At 32.0% G+C, this 19959-nt stretch overlaps 1 protein-coding gene across 4 annotated transcripts in view; it reads left to right on the forward strand.

Moving 5' to 3' along the window:
- NCAM2 (neural cell adhesion molecule 2) overlaps nucleotides 1-19959 on the forward strand; it is a 572054-nt gene that overhangs the window by 498395 nt on the left and 53700 nt on the right. For 2 of the 4 annotated variants that reach the window (XM_033232201.1, XM_033232204.1), the window contains one exon: nucleotides 7208-7388. In XM_033232201.1, coding sequence (XP_033088092.1) covers nucleotides 7208-7388 — 181 coding nt within the window. Of the gene's footprint in view, nucleotides 1-7207; nucleotides 7389-7597; nucleotides 9222-14034; nucleotides 15857-19959 lie in introns of those variants that run through there. The other 2 variants (XM_033232202.1, XM_033232203.1) reach the window with 2 other exon arrangements.

The raw sequence follows: 19959 nt of genomic DNA on the forward strand, positions 1-19959 counted from the left end.
AGCAAAGTAGCGTCACAAAATGGAAATAATGACATTTTAGACAGCCATATATTTATGTATACATATACATAGTTTAAAACATAAATTACTATTTTAAAAATCTGACTTCAAATTCATATTGATTTCTTTAAATGTGGATTAGAATTAATATTTTTGAGAAGTTGTGTGTGAAACACAGATGGATAGAAATAAGATTTGAAGCACAATGAGATTAGTAAGATCGAAGGGACTCAAGTTCATATAATGGTACTCAATAAATTTTACCTTTGCATATAGTTGGTAAGTTATAGTTGATATGGCTTAGTCATAAAGTTTAAACAAGAACAAATTTTGTCTCCAGTAAACTTATACCTTCCATTTTCTCTCCTTTCTCTTTCTCCTCCCAACCTAATGGTAAATGTGCCTGGTTTCTCCCATTTACCCAATGTCTGCGCTTGCCACTCTGATCAAAGTATGTCCTTTTCCCTCCTCTTGTTTCTAATTTCCAACCCTTTCTAACTCCAGAAGTACTAGAGGATCTGTTGTTCATAACACATTGGAGATGATTGATTGTATTTGTTCATACATAAATGTCTGATAAATTACTAAGTTATCCATCTTAGAGCTACTATCATTTTAACAGGGGACATTGTTTTAATAGTAGAAATTTAGGCACCTATGGCAAATTTTGTAAAAGGAGTGGTTCCATATCCTTTGTATTACAAGATAGACATTGCTCACTCTTGGATATTTTGTATTTTGTAATTAATCAAATATAAAGTGATACATTTTCACAGTTTTTCAAGGACAACATTGAAAATTTGGGTAGCTTGTATTCAAATAAAATGAGAAGCTTGTCAGCAAAACAGGAAAACTAGAGAATTTGAGTGACTTGGTGGGGAGAGGGGACAGACATCAGAATGTAATTCATAACGGTCTAAACATGGATGGCAGCAGTACTGGACAAGAGGCAACCCCTCTACCACTGTCTCATCTCAGATCACCTGCCCAGCTCCTATGCCTTCAGAGAGAGCCATCCTGGCACAGTTTCTCTTGACCATATCACTTGATAGTATGCTTTCTAGTTTCATCCATTAAAATACTCTATATATCCCTATTTTGTTGTTGTCTCTTCTCTTCTCCACCTCCTCCATCCTGTCAACATCATGCTCTGAGGATCCAACTGCAGATACCATGATTGAATCAAAAGTGAAATAACTACTTCAAAAAGTTCTTGATCATCTGTTCTTTTCATATGATATCTATTAGGTTCTCAAACTACGTGAACTCTACAGTGGAGTAAAGTGCAACTGAATAACTTGAAAAATGGTTTAGACATATTCAATATATTTTTAATAAAAAATGAAGAAAAATGTACATAGAGGAATCTGGAAAATAAGGAACATCTCTAAGATTTTCACTTCTTGATTTCTTGTTTGGCCATCTCCTTCAACTCCACTGTGCATAGGGCTATATTCTGAGAACAATGTACTTCTGACAATATATTCCTTATATGACTTGATTTCTAGCAAACACTGAATCTAAGCCTTTAATTTGGGTTTCACTGGAAAAGGACAAGAATAGTTATATCCTATTATAGAAAGTGTAAAACTTCCCGTAGATTATGAACCAGGAAGCACCATTATTCTATCAACCTGTAATACAGCGCATGGCTTTGTTCACTCACCCATTATGAAGACAGAATTTATTAGAACAGAACTAGAGTAATGAAAGCAGAATTAGATATCTCTGTGGACTCTTCATGAAAATTAATGTCTCTAACAATAAATCAGTAAGTTTAAACCATGTGTTTGGAAAATAAAGACAAACATATTAATCTCATGAAATGTTTGGAAAAAATCATGAAGTTATTTTTAAGTCTACTTTGTACTTATAGTGTCAATCTAACTTCGTATAATTTAGTAAATAGATTTTTACATGCTTCCATGAGTTTTTCACCATTTTATTTCTAATGTGATGATAGCTGTGGGAGCATAACTATCACTTAGTGTTGGCATATTAAATACGTTTCCTTAGCTAAAATAATTGGTAGCTTAAAATCAATTGTGAGGAAGTACTATAGGGACTAGCATTTGTAAGTCTTAATTGAACTTCTTCAGTAATTTGGAGTCCAGGAGGTTGTACACTATCTCAATGGCCATAGGATAAGAAAGGTAATTTTGAAAAGGGCATTAAAATAATAAATAAGTAAAATGAAGCTTTGGTCCTTAAAAAAACGTATTTTCCAGTTAATAATGTTTATGTATGTACATGGAAATGTATTTAAAACCATTATAGTTTAAGTTTTGAGGTATAAGAATTTTTAAACAATAAATACTTATGGACATTAAAGAGTATCAAGTTTTTAGTAGTTTTTCTTTGCTGTGAGTTAAGAGAATGAGTTTTATTTTTCTTTGTATGTATATGTTATCTGAATGAACAAATACAGCAATAAATCAATAAATAAATTAGCTCATTATGCAATTATAACTATATTATAAATAGTATTATAAATTGAATAATTAATATGGGAAATAAGAAACACAAGAAAAAATGCACTGCCGATGTTTATAGATATGAGAACACAGAAACTAATGAATAGGAAAAATTAGATTTATTTTGCCTTAAGTACTATGTGGGTGGTGGAGACTAGAAACAGATTATGTAGGGCCTAGTTTTAAAAAACTTTACCAAGCATCAGCACATGGAACAAAGGCAAGTAGAATTTGTTATTATCATGGAAAAAGGAGATTTAAATTTAGAACTCTGCTAAAATCTTCAAACCTTTAAACCTTCCAAATGTGTGTGTGTGGTGTATATATATATACACCACATATATATATATATATATATATATATACACACCACACACACACATATGCATATATATATAATTTTGTATACAATTTGATGTTTTAAACTTAAGATTAATATCCTTATCAAAGGACAACTTTTTGTCCCAGGTTCCATGCTAACAATGAATGAGTACCTGTTTGTTTCTTTTGGATATTCTGATATGGACATTTTTGTGCCTCTACCCAGGACAGCTCTGAAGGACTCACTGGTCTCTCAATGAATCTGACAGTGCCATGCTATTCAAGCCAGGTCCCTTGGCCCTTCTCGTTTGCCCATTTGTACTCTTCTTGAATTCTGTAAACGGTCTCTGTGTGTGTGTGTATGTGTGTATATATGTATATGTACACATATACACATATGTGTATATGTGTGAATATATTAATATATGCTTGTTTGTCTATATATGCAATTATATATATAATATAAGATATATGTGTAGATATATATATTTTTATATATATAAAATCCAGATTGATCAATCACCTCTCTGACATTCAGAGTAGCAAATGGAGTTTTAAATAATATCTGGGCCTTCTGTGAGGTCGTGTAAGTATGAATACCTGAACCACGCTACCAGGGAATCCAGGAACCGGGACCTGCTTTATATACATACAAAATCTTAAATCATACGACATGGGAGTCAGAGGAATCTATGCTTCATCTCGCTTATATGAGCTCACCTTCTCTATTGTCCTCTCATTTTAAAATTATTCAGTTTATATTTAAAATGATGTTGGTGATACACTTCATGAGATTTCAAAAGGAGTCAGTAAACTATTTCTTGTTATGAATAACAGCATCAAGGAGCCCTTGAAAGTAAGAAAACAGTGACCCCTGCACCTTGCCTCTAATCTCCTCTCTATACAGATGATAGCCAATATTTTCCTAAATGCTGATAGTATGACTTCAGAATCACTATTAAGAAGTGCCCTGAATTGCCATGTGGCCCCGCTATTTTCTGACGACCAAAAAAAAAAAAAAAAAAAAAAAGAATTACTTACGAGAAGCTATACCAAAGGCAAATGACCATTTTTTTCTTTTCAGTAGCTGCCCTTCAACATTTAATTGGCTTATTAATAATAGCCATATTCAGCAAATCATCTCATTAAGTTACCTAGGGGAATGTTTTGCAACTAGATTATCTTAAATTGTTCCCTAGGCATTTAAACCTTGTAAATTAGACACTCTACAGATATGCATACTTGAGATTTTGATGCCAGGGGAGTATTTGGTAACACCCACTTTAATTTTTTTCCTATTCCCTAGGAATAGCAATTAGGGGATTAAAATGCCTTCTTGCCTAATGTTGAAAGGAAAATGAAATTGATTTATATTGGGAACATGTTAGAGCTCCCTGTGGTTTCTTATACTATCAGCCCAAATAGTTAGAATGATGGAGGGCCCTTTAATTTATCATCTTAAGGGCTTCAACAATTAAGAGCTAAATGATTGTTAATTTACAAGAGATTGTCTTGTGTTTGTACAGAAGTTTCACCTTAAATGCCTAATTTCCAAAAATGATATTTTTGAAGGATTACCTGAAGGACATGACATCTATCTATTCCTCTAAAGAATTCTTTTTTTTTTTTTTTGGCCTGGGGTAATTCATATCTCAGTTTTTGGCTTATTTTCTGGCTCTTTCACCCACATCTTCACTCAGATACAAAGCAAAACTGAATTCCAAGTATTTCCACGAAAATACTTACTCACATCAACCACTTCATCGCTCCATAGAAAGTACTGAATAAATGGGGTAAAGCCAGGGCCACAGGGACATGCAGCTGTCTGCTGCCTCATGGATCCCTTGTCTTCATACCACCCTTCAGTGTCCTTGCCATACACCCCTTCCTTGCCATATATGTGTGTGTATATACACAGTTTATAACTTATAAAAATACATGCTATATGTATATAGGTGCATATTCATACTGAATATGCTATACGTAGCATATACAATGATATGTTATGTTTGTGTGTGTATATGTATATACACATACATCTAACGTATCATCTCAAATTACTTTTGAGTTGACTTTTTAAGCTTTTTTGTTATATATAGGTATATATAACACATATCTAATTCATTATAATGCATATATAATACATATATATACACAATTTTTAGAAATTTATTTGAAACAACTGTAGTGTTTACTTATACATCTCCCAGTGATCATGCATCCAAGGCTTAAAATCATTGTGTTTCTTTTTGGATTTAAAGCTGTGCAAAAACTGGCACCTTCTTGTCATTAACTCAGGATAAATGAAAAGAAAAATGGCACTAGAGTGTATTATTTCCAGTAAGGGAGATATCCCCTCCCCACCGGTGACCTGCCTAGCCCTTGACTTTATTAGGTATTACGTGCCTCCATTGCACCTTCTCATTTTTCAAAGGCCTCATGTCTTTCTTCTGGGCTGGTTTGTAAACTCCAACATGAGGGTATTGCACATGTCTTGGTCACTTGTGTCCACGCCTTCTAGAAAGTCCTCACTAATCAATTAACTGAGTAAATGATTGATGAATCAATGGGTGAAGGCAGAGAATATTGTGATAGCTGTGGCTTTTTAGCATAGCTGCCCTAAGCATTTCAAAATTGCAACTAGGTTTGTTTCTCAACCTTACTGTTCATTGATAAACTTAGAAAAGTTAACAACCTCTCTTCTCAGTTATTCCATCATTCATACACCTCATAATATCTTAAGTAGTACTGGCTACAGGCCATTTTTATATAAACAGATATTCATAAGTTTCAAAAATCAAGGCAAGTGCCTCTTGCGTATATTGATAACTTGTACTGCTTGTTCATTTAAAACCAGGGCTTCGTTAGGGGTTCTAATAGCTTCAGTTTTACGTGAAATAGCAAAATAGGCCAAACTTTTCTGTGCTCTTGTAATGGAAGTTCTACATCACCAACAAGTTTATTTCCTTTGTAATGAAAGTTCTATGTCACCAAAAAAAAATAATTAACTAGAAAAGGAGAATAACAGTATGGTATCAAAATTATAATATCTTCTTGCCTCCTTCTGAAGGACACTCCATGTTTGAATACTGTCAATTGAATGCAGTCATGAATTTAACTTTCACAATTTTAGAGGACAAATACTTAATTGTCGCCAAAAATGGAGAAAGCATCGTTATTTTTTATGGTCAAAGAAGCAGTGTAAAATTTTGTCTCAACATAGAATAATATAGGGCTGAGCTATGAGGTTAAAAGACATGTCTGCATCTGTTGTTATAGACAGGCTGTCATTTGTCTATACTTATACCTTGGGAAAGTACAACTTGCAGTTGCAACGATAGATTATTAGATACATGATTCCAGAGAAAATGTTTCATTTCCATACAGTTTTTACGGAAACAGTTATATCCTAAAATAGCTGTTATTTGTTTAAGTGGTTATGATCTCTAAGGCCCTGAAATACACAACCTACTCAATTTTCCTCATTGCTCTCCCAAAAAGCTGACAGAAGCAGCTGCTACCATCCCTTTTGTTATAGAGAGAAGGAAGACAAGCCAGAAAGGTTAAGGAAGGTTTCTGTGTTGAAACTGTTAATGTATGGCCCAACCCAGTAATCATACTGTTTTAGAAAATTTCATTTATAAAATTATATCCATTTATATTTCATTAGTAATTGTAGTTCTAATGGTAATTTTGTCAAATAAAGGGAAATTCAAATGTCATATGGTCAAATTTATATTTTAGAAAAGCAGCAAGATAGTATTTAAGTGTAGAATGTTTGAGAATAGGATGGCATTGTTTTATTTTCTTTTGCTAATGATATATTTAAAACTTAGTAATTTTCTTTGTATATTATTTTCTTATGTCACAAAACATCACAGTAGTAAAAAATACCAGTGATAATTTAAATCTATCAATCATATCCAGACTTTATTTCAAGACACTTTATCTTTCTTCCCCCCCCCCAAAATCTTTAACAATAGTCCCTGGCAATTCTTTTAAAGGACATATTAAGTTTTTTCTGTATATCATGTTTCATTTTCACAGTCACATAAAGATTAATAATCAACAAAATGGCCAAAAACCAAACTGATATATGTGAAATAAAAAAAAAAATCTTAATGGAGGTCAATTGTCAACCACTGAATAAAGGATGAATTACAAAACCACTTTTTGGCTAATATAAACAACATTATATTTTATATAGAAAAATGTTGCAAATAATACTGACTTCACTGACACAGCAACTTCATGTATTCCTGTGGATATATGAATAATGTGGAACAACTATCAAACTTGTTCCAATATCCAAAATAAGTATATTGTTCCAATTCCAATACAAATTATTTTTCTAAAAAGGTGCAACTTTAGTGTATGGATATTTACAAAATGCATTTTTATTGCTTTCACAGAAAGATAAGGAAGACCAATGGCTAGAGAAAAAAGTACAAGGAAATAAAGACCACATCATTTTGGAGCATCTCCAGTGGACCATGGGGTATGAAGTTCAGATTACAGCTGCCAATAGGTTGGGATACTCTGAACCGACAGTTTATGAATTCAGCATGCCACCAAAGCCCAACATTATTAAAGGTAAGCAAAACTATATTCTTTTTAGACTGAGCAATAAACATGATACCACCTTTTTATAACCCTTATTGACTTTTCTTATTAATAATTAAAACCAACTGAAATGTAAATTCCAGGTTCTAATTATTAGTGTGACATATACACAAAGTTTCTCATCGCTCTTGCCATAGGGTATTGCTTAATTTGCAAATATATTTTTACCCCATTCATAGCTGGAGTGGTGGGGAAAGAATGAATAGGAGAACATAGAGAGTAAGAGTGACTGATGGTAGTCAATGTGAAAAGTGTCTATTGAGACCCTATGAAAGCTTTACTAAGAAGACAATTTCCCTGCCAATCATGTAGAGACTGGTGCTCCAATTCTTGTTAGATTTGAACCAACCTATGCCTGACCAAGCAGGTTGATTTTGGAAACATAAAATTAGTCACAAAGAAAGGCAGGGACAGCCACAAATATAATTCCATTAAGACCTATACCTAGAGTTTTAAGAAGGCTCATAAAATGGAAGAACACTGTAAATCAGCTTTTGCAACACACTGGTTAGATTCTATCATTGATAGGTAACAACGCTTACATTGTTACATCTTAGTATGTTAGTAACATTATGAAAGTTCGCAACAGGAATGTTAAACTTTTATTAAAATAAATGCTCTTGAAGTAAAGATAAAAAATTTATTCTAACTCAAAATAACATGTAACTCTGTTCATGAGTTGCCAAATTGTTCATATTTCTACATTTATTTTCCCTGTTATTACTTTTAATATTTTAATTTTATACAGACATGTACAGATATTTATGTATCTATAGTATATTCTTTATTTGTACATATATGCAGAAAAGAGCAGCATATTAATCCATGAAACCAAGATTTATTTGTCTTATTATATTAGAGTATAAGTATAGATATATAATATTTTTGAAATGGGAAAATAAAACTAGCTAGTTCAATCATGTTATTAAACCCTCTTGTAATTTCAAATTGATGCTAATTTTATATATTATGATTTTGTTATATCATACATCAGTTGTTTAGTAATTGAAAGCAGTTTTATATGACTAATCTTTCAATTAAAAAGTAATTACTATTGGTTATAAGGTTTAAAAGTAATTGATATTAGAGCTTTGTATTGCTAATATTAATTCATAAATTCTACCAAATTATAATTTAAAATTAGGAAGTAAAAAGTCTCTGGAAATAACATGGGTATCTTATATTTTAATGACTTTTTTATTATTTTCAAAGCACTTCTGCATTAATTATCTCATTTTATTCTTAAATCTGAGCTGGATAAGGAAGCATTATTCTCATTTTACAAATACGATTTTAAGATGTTTAATGACATGTTTGAGGCCAGAAATACTTCTAGTTATATGACAAATCTGATGCCCTTACAAGATAACACATCTAAATAAGAATGACTGAATGTACAATCGAGTTCATTACATCTCTATGTTTGAAACATCAGAAACTACTTCTACAATTGTAATGAGTATGTAAGTAGTAATTATATTTCATTCAAATATCAGGAACATGCTATACATGTTCCCATACTGAGCCAGAGCCTCCTCCAAAGGAAAATTGCAACAGTGTACTACAATCTCCCAAATTTTTAATTTAGTGTATATATTTGGAAACATAATTAATTAACTTAATTCATTTAATTTAATAATTTATTAAATTTAATATTATATGAAGTAGATAACATAGATAAAACATAAAATCAAAAAATAAATTTTACACAGATTACTAAATGTTACACCCCCAATGACTCTGCTATCTTTATGAGAAAATGTTGGCCAGGCGCGGTGGCTCACGCCTGTAATTCCAGCACTTTGGGAGGCCGAGGCAGGTGTATTATGAGGTCAGAAGATGGAGACCATCCTGGCTAACACGGTGAAACCCTGTCTCTCCTGAAAATACAAAAAATTATCCGGGCGTGGTGGCGGCGTCTGTGGTCCCAGCTACTCGGGAGGCTGAGGCAGGAGAATGGCGGGAACCCCAGGAGCAGAGCTTGCAGTGAGCCTAGATCGCGCCACTGCACTCCAGCCTGGGCGACAGAACCGTCTCAAAATAATAATAATAATAATAATAATAATTGTTGATGATAAAAACCAACAATACATATAAACAAAAGGTGGAAAAAGTTAAAAGGTAATAAAAACAGATATGAAGGCACCAAAGTAACCAAGACATGCTGTGATTCATTTCCTCTCTCTCTCTCTATATATTTTTTTTTTTCAATTTGAGAAACTCGTGTCCCGAGAGCTTGTAGGCAAGACCTGGAAAGAAAGTGGACAGAATTCTGGTTTATATTCCCAGATTTGTTTCTGTCACATAACTTGTCAAAATAACTGTTTCCTCATCTCTAAAATGAGTTTCTTCTGGTTCTGCAATGTTAAGATGTATTTATTTGTTAATTTAAGAATTGTTTATTGGAGTACTTCTTTGTGACAAACGCTTGAATGAGTACAAAGGATTTAAGGATTTATCTGTGAAAAATACAGAACTGACCCCTATCCCCCAAAATCTCCACAATCTATTAGGGAAAGACAGATATTCAACATGAGTTAGAATAACAAATAACTGCAACTAAGAGAGATTTTTCTTAGAAAGTGAGTTTCCAAAGGAAACATGCAGGAATGAACTTTCAAGGGAAAATGTGTTACATGGAAGGTATCTCTGAGACAAGAAAGAACATGATCTGATCTAGGAGCTGGAAAAGGGATGTCTGGAAAAGAACCTGGAAGTGTGTGACTGAAGATAAGGTCAGAGAGGGAATGCAAACCAGATAATTCAAGGGCTTCTAAAAACATAATTGTAAAACATCTTCCAAAAGAAGTAAATAATTGTAAGCAGAAAAGTTGCATGAAAAGATAGGTATTATAAACATGTTATTATTTCTCATATGGGTAAGAGCAACTGATGGATGAACAGCAGTAGAAAAAAAAAGAGAACGAAAAAATTCCCGACACATTGTAAGTGTAGACTAACCCTCCCTTTGCAATAGATTGGATTCAGTCAGTAATGACTTTTAGGTTCCTTGCTTGAGCACCTAGAGCATTGCTGATATCATTTCTTAAGGTGAAGAATTTTGTAGGAGAAGCAAGATTTGAAAAATGAGGGTCAAACATCAGATCCATTTGGTATTTGTTAAATTTGAAATATCAAATTGTTGATTAGATATGTGGGTATGGAAATGAGAAGATAACCATGGCTTGGAAACATACCCCATGATGCTGTCAGTGTTAACAGGTGAATGGTATTTGAGTGAGGATAAGCCCATCTAAGCAGTGCCTAAAATCTCTGAAGAGGGGTTGATGTCTGTAGTACTCATTTATGTTTGCTAGCAACTAGAAGGGTGACTGGCACAGCATTGATTTCCAAAGAATATTTCTTGAATTACTGAAGAGTAGAAAGAAGTTAAGAACTGAGTCCCAAGGAACTATAATATTAATCTGGAAAAAGAAACCAGACCACTCCACCCCCCATCATGAGACTAACACTTTACAGACTTACTGGCAAAACATGAGTGTAGTATCTTGGAGGTTAAAAAAGGGTCATATTTCAAAAAGAATACATGTAAAGTGTCCAATGCTGCTGAAAGGTGAATGGCACTGAACCAGAAAAGATGTGAAGTATCCCTATCACGTGCTGCTTTGCTGACCTCATTGGGAGAGAAGTTAGGTACAAGTGGGCAGAGGATTGTATGTGAGGTTAGGGAGTTTAGACTCCATATTTATTTAATGCTTTCAGGAAGTTTTTCTAAGAAGGTGAGCAGAGGTGGGGAAAGGCCAGTGTTAGAAGGTCTCTTATGATGAAAAATGCTAGATGAAACAAATCAAGTAGTCATGGAGAAATCACACCTACAGACACACAGACAAAGTCATCTGAGAAGGTAGGAGATGGTATTCACCCCTGGAAACTATGCAGCTGATACGAAGCCAACACAACTTATCAAAACGGGGAAAATGAAGTATTTATTTTATTTGTAAAAATGTCACAGATTCGGCAGGGCGCGATGGCTCACACCTATAATCCCAGCACTTTGGGAAGCCCAGGCGGGTGGATCACAAGGTCAGGAGTTTGAGACCAGCCTGGACAACATAGTGAAACCCTGTCTCTAGTAAAAATACAAAAATTAACTGGGCATGGTGACACACGCCTGTAATCCCAGCTACTCAGGAGGCTGAGACAGGAGAATTGCTTGCACCCAGGAGGTGGAGGTTGCAATGAGCCAAGATCATGCCATTGCACTCCAGCCTGGGTGACAGAGCAAGACTCCATCTTGAAAAAAAAAAAAGTTATAAAATCATGTCTAATTTACTGTTACTGACTCCAGCTTGCTAAGGTCTCATGGAAAGTCATATCAGAAACAAACCATAAATTAAGAATTGTTTGATTTAGATCTAGGTTTTGTGAGGCAACTTTAAAGGCTGTGATGATGGGGAATTTGGGAACCTTTCAAATCTTATGGCATTAATACTATATATTTTCAAAATATGAAAAAATGATCATATAATTTTATATGATTTTATTTTTCATTTTAAAATAAAATATAAATTCAAACGTATTGGAAATAAGTTATCTGTAATAAACTAGCACATCTTAAGTCTTTTCATTTAAATTAGAGAAGATATAGAGTTCAAAGGTTGGTGTGGTTTTAATTTATTTTTGTATTCATGCATTGTAGACTGTCAAAATAAGTTTTCTGGAATTTTGAATTTAAAAACCCATTACTTATGCGCATTAGGTATATTTAACTTTTTGCAAACAATAGGCTAAGTCTAGAGAACATTTATTTGTTGGACTAAAGCACTATTTTTTCTTTTTTTTTCCACCTACTCCCTTTATATTCATATAAAATATTACATTGATAATAATAATTTTTCTTGTAAATATGCTACTGGAAACTACATTTCTTATTAGTTTATAATTGTTTTTTAAAAATTTTGTAATTATTAATATTTTTCATTTTTTAGTTCTTATTAAAGATGTGCTTATTTTGAAAATGTATTTTGATTTATATGAAAACAGAGTTTCCATAATCAATCATGTTCCTTTTTGGAATATTCATGCAGCATAACTCCATCTTATTTTATAAGGAACAAGAATATTGGGAAACTATAGCAGATTAATTGTTATAAAATGATTACCATATGGATTTCAAGGCTGATAGCATGGCATTTATTGATTTGTTGTATAATTTTAATGACTAAAAATACTACTAAACTGCGGAACTGGATATAATCTAATGTTTAAAAAAAAATCCTTGGAAATAAATAAACTTACTTTGAAAAACATTTTCACCATTTTTTTTGGCCTGCCACATGTTTAATAACATTTGTATTTAACCAAAAAAGACCTTAGTATCTTTCAGTAATTACTTCCTCTTTTTCCTGAAGACATGTCTAATTTTAATATTGACTATTCAATATAATTTGATGACAATAATTCTATTCAACATTTTTTATATCCAATGATAAAATAATTCTACCCTCTGGGAACATGTAATGCATACATTATACATACAAAATAGTTGTTTAGATTTAACAAGCTAAAAAAAATAAATCACCACAAAAAATATTGCTAAAATATTTCAGTTACTTTGTACTTTCATGGGTTTTTAATTTGTGCTTCCAATGAACCATACAGTAAAATTATTTTGATGACCTCTACTCTAGTTTCAAGCACTAAATCTTTCATCACTAGATAATTCAACATGAACAGAAAACAACATTCAAGCACATGGTGAATATGAAAATATTATATTAGGGTTAAATTTATGGTTGTTTTAGAACATAAGTTTCAAAATTCTAAAACAATGGTGAAATAGAAGTCCAGTTACCTGGGGAAATTTCATCTTAATTCTCTGGAATCTGGAATTTTCAGTCTAACCTAAATACTGATACTACACCTGCAACAGTATTTCTGTAGTTTAGCATGTAATGAAAAAGTAGGTCTAAAAATTATTTTTATAATCTTTGGTTCCTAAAATTGTTTTAAAAGAGGTGCAGTGACATTTGTCTGGAGTTTGCCTATGGCCAATAGGTTAATGCTTCTAGCTTCTATGCTTATTGCAAATTTTCATTATGTGAATATGCAATTCTCACTTATATTTATTAGCAGCTTATTTATTATTAAAATATAATTGCTTTTATTAAATATATTCTAAGAAATCATGGTAGAAAAAATTACCATCAACCATTGTAGGATATATTGAGCTTATATTAAAAGTAGCTCTGTGAATTCACCAGTAGCACAGAAAAATGACTGGTGACTTTTCCCTTGTTATTTATATTTTCAACTTATAAATGAAAGATATTTACGGGTAAAGGATCAATGACAGAATTAATGTCTGAGTAATCAGAATAAACGTCAATATTGACCTTTGTCTGTTTTTAGTATGTGACAATATATAGAAATGTTTTATACACGATTTTAGCCATTCTTGGCTTGTATCAAAGTATTTTTTGTAGGTTTGCATTAATTATTAATGACTTTGTGTAAATCTTGCATTAATTATTTTCTCTTTTTTTCTTTCCTGCTGTCATGTTTTTTCTCTTTTTATTTTCTCGTTTGTAACTCTACTCATTTTCTTAATTATTTCATTCTTATTCTATTTTCAAAAACAATTTTCATCATGCAGATAAATGCTGTGAAGCGAATAAAGGCGAAAATGGAAGCCAGTCATGGCAGCTGAATGCTGCTGGGTTTTCTTTCATTATAGCCATAAGTTTGTCTTGTGTGTTTTAATGTCATTGTTATATCATATGATATATCCTCTTATGCCCTGAAAATTTTTTTAAAAAGTAATAACAAGGCTAATCTAAAATTATAATAAAATATTTTCTGAGATCCAATTAATTATGCATGTATCTTCACCCATGAACGATTAAGCTTTTTCCCCTTCCCCCTATTGTCAACCTTTTAAGTGGATAATTTGTCAGAAAATCAATGAAGGAGATTCAATCGGGATTGTTACTTTCAGCTACCAGTTCACCGCATAACATACTTTATTCTAAAGTTTCCATTAATTCCTAAAGTTGACCTTGTTAAATATCATGTCACTTGTACTTGAAACGTAAACCTTTGCTACATCTCATCTTTCATTATTATTTTGCAAATAATTAAATATCCATGGCCATACTTTGTGAAAGTCATAATTTTATTATGTAGAATTGTGGATCACTTCTATTGCTTTTTTACTGTTACTTTTAAGTGTTAAGTTTCCAACTTTATGAACATTTCTAATATTTCAATGTGTTTACTATTTATATAAAAACATAGGCATTATATTTTATTAGATGCGTATCCCAATTGTATTGTTTATTTTCCCTTTGTTGAACTAAAATGTCTTAAGGAATAAATGTGAAAGTTCCCTATTTTAAATTTGAATACCAATTAATTTTTTTATATTAAGTGAAAATAGCGTGCAATTTTCCCAGAATGAATATTAAATTAAATTTGAACATGTCTAAAAAGTTACACCCAATTCACTGGATTTAGATTATGTTTTGAGCTGACCTCAAGTCCTGTTGTTCTAACATAGGTAGTTATTTATTACATTTTTCTGGACATCTGAGAGTCAGAATCTTTGCAAGCATTAAAGAGAGAGAAGAAAATATTGTAGACAATCCTTTCAAGAAGTTGAAATCAAGATGGGAAGGAATTGAGATTGGAACTAGATTCCAGATTTCAAAGGAATTTCAATTTGAGGGAGTAGCATGAAGAATGATTTTTGGTTTTTGCAAATTTTCATTATGTGAATATGCAATTTTCACTTAAGTAATCTTTACTTAAGTAATTTCAAAACAAGTAAAGAGTGTTTGTGTTTTTCACTTGCAACCACATCTCAACAAGTGACTTTTACTACTTATTGTGGACAATAGGAAACAACCAGATTTACATATATGCATAAAAGTGACTGTAACATACTCGGTAAATCAAATGATTGGATTCTGGACTTTGTGAGTCATTCATCAAAAGCAATTATTTTGTTGAACAGAAATATTTTTCCTGTCTCTTTTTAAAGAGATAGCTACAGAATCTTTTTATATGAGGGCTAGGCCTCCCTTTCATAGTAGATTGTCTTTTAACTTATCTTTTCCAAACTCTTAGCTGTCAACTGCTATCCTTTCTTGTAATCTAGTGATAGACCTGTAGACTGCAGAAGCAACCCACCAACCGATAAAACACACTTCTGGCCAGCTGGGCGCGGTGGCTCACGCCTGTAATCCCAGCACTTTGGGAGGCTCAGGCGGGCAGATCACGAGGTCAGGAGATCGAGACCATCCTGGCTAACACGGTGAAACCCCGTCTCTACTAAAAATACAAAAAATTATCTAGGCGTGGTGGCGGCGCCTGTAGTCCCAGCTACTCCTGAGGGTGAGGTAGGAGAATGGCCTGAACCCAGGAGGCGGAGCTTGCAGTGAGCTGAAATCTTGCCACTGCAGTCCAGCCTGGGCAACACAGTGAGACTCTGTCTCAAAAAAAAAAACAAAAAAACCCACTTCTGCTTCCCTCCTTTCTCCCTTTCTAAGATAAAACAATATCTCAATTCACACATTATGGAAATATAATCCGTTTATAGGGAAAGTTTTGTTTTTAAATCACCATAGCCAATATTCCATTTATTAAATAACTATCATTGCTTATTAAATTTCTTGATATTTGAGACTGAAGAATTTATGTGGATTACTAATTTGTAGAAAGCGTTGAGAAAAGATTTCTAGTAACACCTCCAGAAATTGTTTTTCACATTCATTATAACCTTACTTGATCTTTCCAATAAATTAGAGACATTTCTGTGAGAATTCATGTAGAAATTATATTGACTAAGGAATGACAAAATTTATTTTGGAGATCATGGAATACTTATTTAGCAAGTTAGTGCGAAGTTTATTTATCTTGAAGTTTTACATGTCATAACTCAAGGTCACTAAGTGATATAAAGAACATTCAAAGTGAGGTATACACAGAAGTAAGATATATCAATTTGGCATTTTGAAAAGATCCTAATATTAAAATTATAATATGTTAGCAGAGTTATATACATTTAAAGAGTTGTCCATTAGATTTTAAACATCTAAGTGTGGATCCAGTTTTTCGTCCTTAACTTTTTAAGCAGTCTGTCATTTGGCCAAATGTTTACTCTTAGATGAACACCTCTTTCACTACTCTGAGATATGCATAAATTCTTTTAAAAATATTCTCAGAGATGCTAAAATAATAGGCTTTCTGCTTTGCCTTATTTCTGTAAGAAATTAAGAAGTACAAAACTAAACAATAAAGCTATTGCATTCCAATCAATAAAACCTTAGACATTTTACATCCTAGCATTTTTAAAAAGTCTTAATAATATGTGTTGCTGAGTTATCTTTTTTATTATCTGAACATTACTGTTGCTATAGGCAACCATAAAAATCAGATAGTTTACTTTTTTATTTTAAAAATGAGTTTGTTACTTTTTTGGCCTTACTAGTATTGCATCTGTCTACACATCTAAGTAAATGTGATTACTGGTAAGCAAGACATAAAGATTTAAACTTATTTTAAGTATCTTCTAGCATCATCCAATGCTTTTTTTCCATACAATGGAGTTTTACATAAAATTCTGTCTCTGAAGATGTATACATTTGAACTTCTGTGTTAAGGTGAGTGTAAGATTAGTCATTATATATAATCAGAAATATATGTCTATGTCCAGTGGTGTGTGTATTGTATTGTTCACTGTAAAAATATTTCAAAAGATTGTTTTGACCATATTGTACCAGTTATGAAGCTAGATTGATTTACCTATGCATGATTGCCATTATCTGCATGTAGGATATGAGGATTTTTAAAGTATAGATCTGGATATCTCCTTTCTCCTTCCAATCTCTTCTAGTCCATCTTCTTTCCTCCATTTTACAATCAGTGTTACTGGCCTCCCTACCCCAATCAAAACTGTAATTACTTATCAGTTCACAATAAGACCACAAGTACCATGTTTCAGATATGCTAACAGTATGCCTAGGAGGCAGCAGTAAATTATTTCCTATAAAATGTATTATTACATGGAAAAACCTTAGATAAGTTGCTATTTTTGTTCATTTCCTTCCTAATACTATAGGTCATTAGGACAGACTAAGTTTAATTTTATAAACTCTATACTCATATTATTTCCAGAAGCATTTTGCAAATGCACATATATGCCTTCATTACTGGTATACATGAACAAGATTGAAATTAAAATATGTAAACATTTTAAATATGCATATATATAGAAGGGATTAGATTGATGTTTAATATATATGCAATTTTCACTTATATATAGCAAATACATATAAAGACAAATAATTTTATTGCAAATAAATTTGATTTTTAAATATTCAAGTTCTTTTTAAATTAATAAAGTTACAAGTATGCATCATAGTGCACGTTACACACAATAATATGCAATTTGGGTCAATTGGGAAACCATTATAATTTAATTCTAACATTTTCTGTATAAGAATACTCATTCAATATGTTTGATTTAAATTAAGGCTAAAACACAAAAAATTCCAAGGTAGTTTCAACCATGTACAATTAAATTTGTGATTAGTCATTTATATTAAATGAACTATACAAGAAAGAATTAACCCATGAACTTCTGAATCTGGAGGTATTCTTAGATACATAAAAATAATTTTAAATATTAATATGGTATATTTACACCAATAATGGATAAATAAAACCTTAAAATTACAAATTATTTTAATAATCCAAGATAGATACGGATATCAATACAATAATACGATATATTTGGGTCTAACTTTCAAGAATAATAGCCAGTATTATGCATGATAACCTTTAAGTTTGTAGCAATTAAGAAATATCCCTAGTCATGTAAAGTTTTCTTTAAAGGTTTAAATTTGATATTAATATAATATATGCAACATTAAGAGCTTGAAATGATCAATTCTGGTATTATTTACACTAAATATTATCACATATATTTTTGTTTAGCCCTTTTGTATTATGATTTCACTCACTGAATAAAGTATAATGTTGATCATACCTAAATATGTAAACTTTATGTGTTTATCGTGATTAATCTACGTAAGAGATAACGTAACATCCTTTAAATGATCTTTTAATAAGTCCAATTTAATTACGTTTTCTTTTTTTATTTTAATTTTTTTAATTTATTTATGTATTTATTTTCTTGAGACAAGACTCTTGCTTTGTCTCCCAAACTGGAGTGCGGTGGCCTGATCTCAGCTCACTGGCACCTCCGCCTCCTGTGTACAAGCAATACTCATGCCTCGGCCTGCCTAGTAGCTGGGATTACAGGCTTTACAGGCATGCAGCCACCACGCCTGGCTAATTTTTGTATTTTTAGTAGAGACCGGGTTTCACCATGTTGCCCAGGCTGGTCTGGATCTCCTGAACTCAACTGATCCTCCTGCTTCAACGTCCCAATGTGCTGGGATTACAGGCCTGAGCCACTGCGGCCGGCCTCAAGTTTTCACTTTTTTAAAATTTATTTTCTTTTATCCTTGCTTACTTTCTTATAATTCTTTCTTTTTAATTTTCTCCCTCTTTCTGTATTTCTGTCTCTTCCTCCTTTCTCTTTCTTTCCATTTCTCTCTTTTGTTCTCTCTCTCTCCCTCTCTCTCTCTCTCTGTCTCTTTTATGCTTCCTTTCTAAATTTTTGGCCATGAATAAATGGAATATGTTTCTTCTATTATGCTTCTGTTCAATGTTTGTAAATTTTAAAATCCTAACGTTGTGGTACAGGAATATGTCATAAAAGCTTCAGCAAATCTAATATATTGGAGAGATAGCTGAAATCTGCATATTTCAAATGACTGAATATACAAATATTCTACAAATTGTCTTTAAAATTATTATAATTTAAGTTGAAATTGGTGACAAGGCATTTCCAAATTAATCTCATAAATAGTATTGTTTAATCATTAATATTTGATAGTTAAACATAATATGCAGAATATATTTCCACAGTAAATTTTGGTACTTAAGAAAAAAATTAACACTCATTAACTCATTCTCTGACCAATTACCATATAAATCAGAGTATTATTCTAAAGTTAATATGCTTTGTCTTTTAAATATAAAGTTGTAGTATTCCTTCTATGTGTTATATTTACATAATCCCAATTTTTATCTAAGGAAAACATTCCCTAAGTTTAAATCTAGTTTTATTTTCTTTCAAAATTAGACAAAGATGAGAGTTTAATATCCATGCTTTGTTTTCCAAAAGCCTTTAGTTTTGTTATCTAAAATTAAGGACTCAACAAAGATCTCCTGTAGTAATTCAACATATTCCCTGGTTATTAACTAATTTCCAAGGCTAAACTGTCAGTAAATGTTGCACATAGCCTGGAATAGTCTATAACATCTGTATTAGCTAATATTCTGTAAAACCAAAAAAAAAAAAAACCCCAAGAAATATAAAAAATAAATATATTTAAGAATTCTATTAGTATATCTGAGATGGTCTTAACTGCATTTCATCTCCTTTCTTGGTAGACTATTATTTTATCTACTTTTAAAGGATACTTTCATCCAAGTAGAATAAAACTTC

This window comes from Trachypithecus francoisi, unplaced genomic scaffold (assembly GCF_009764315.1).
Source record: "Trachypithecus francoisi isolate TF-2019V2 unplaced genomic scaffold, Tfra_2.0 Lachesis_group14, whole genome shotgun sequence".
Taxonomy (NCBI): Eukaryota; Metazoa; Chordata; class Mammalia; order Primates; family Cercopithecidae; genus Trachypithecus; species Trachypithecus francoisi.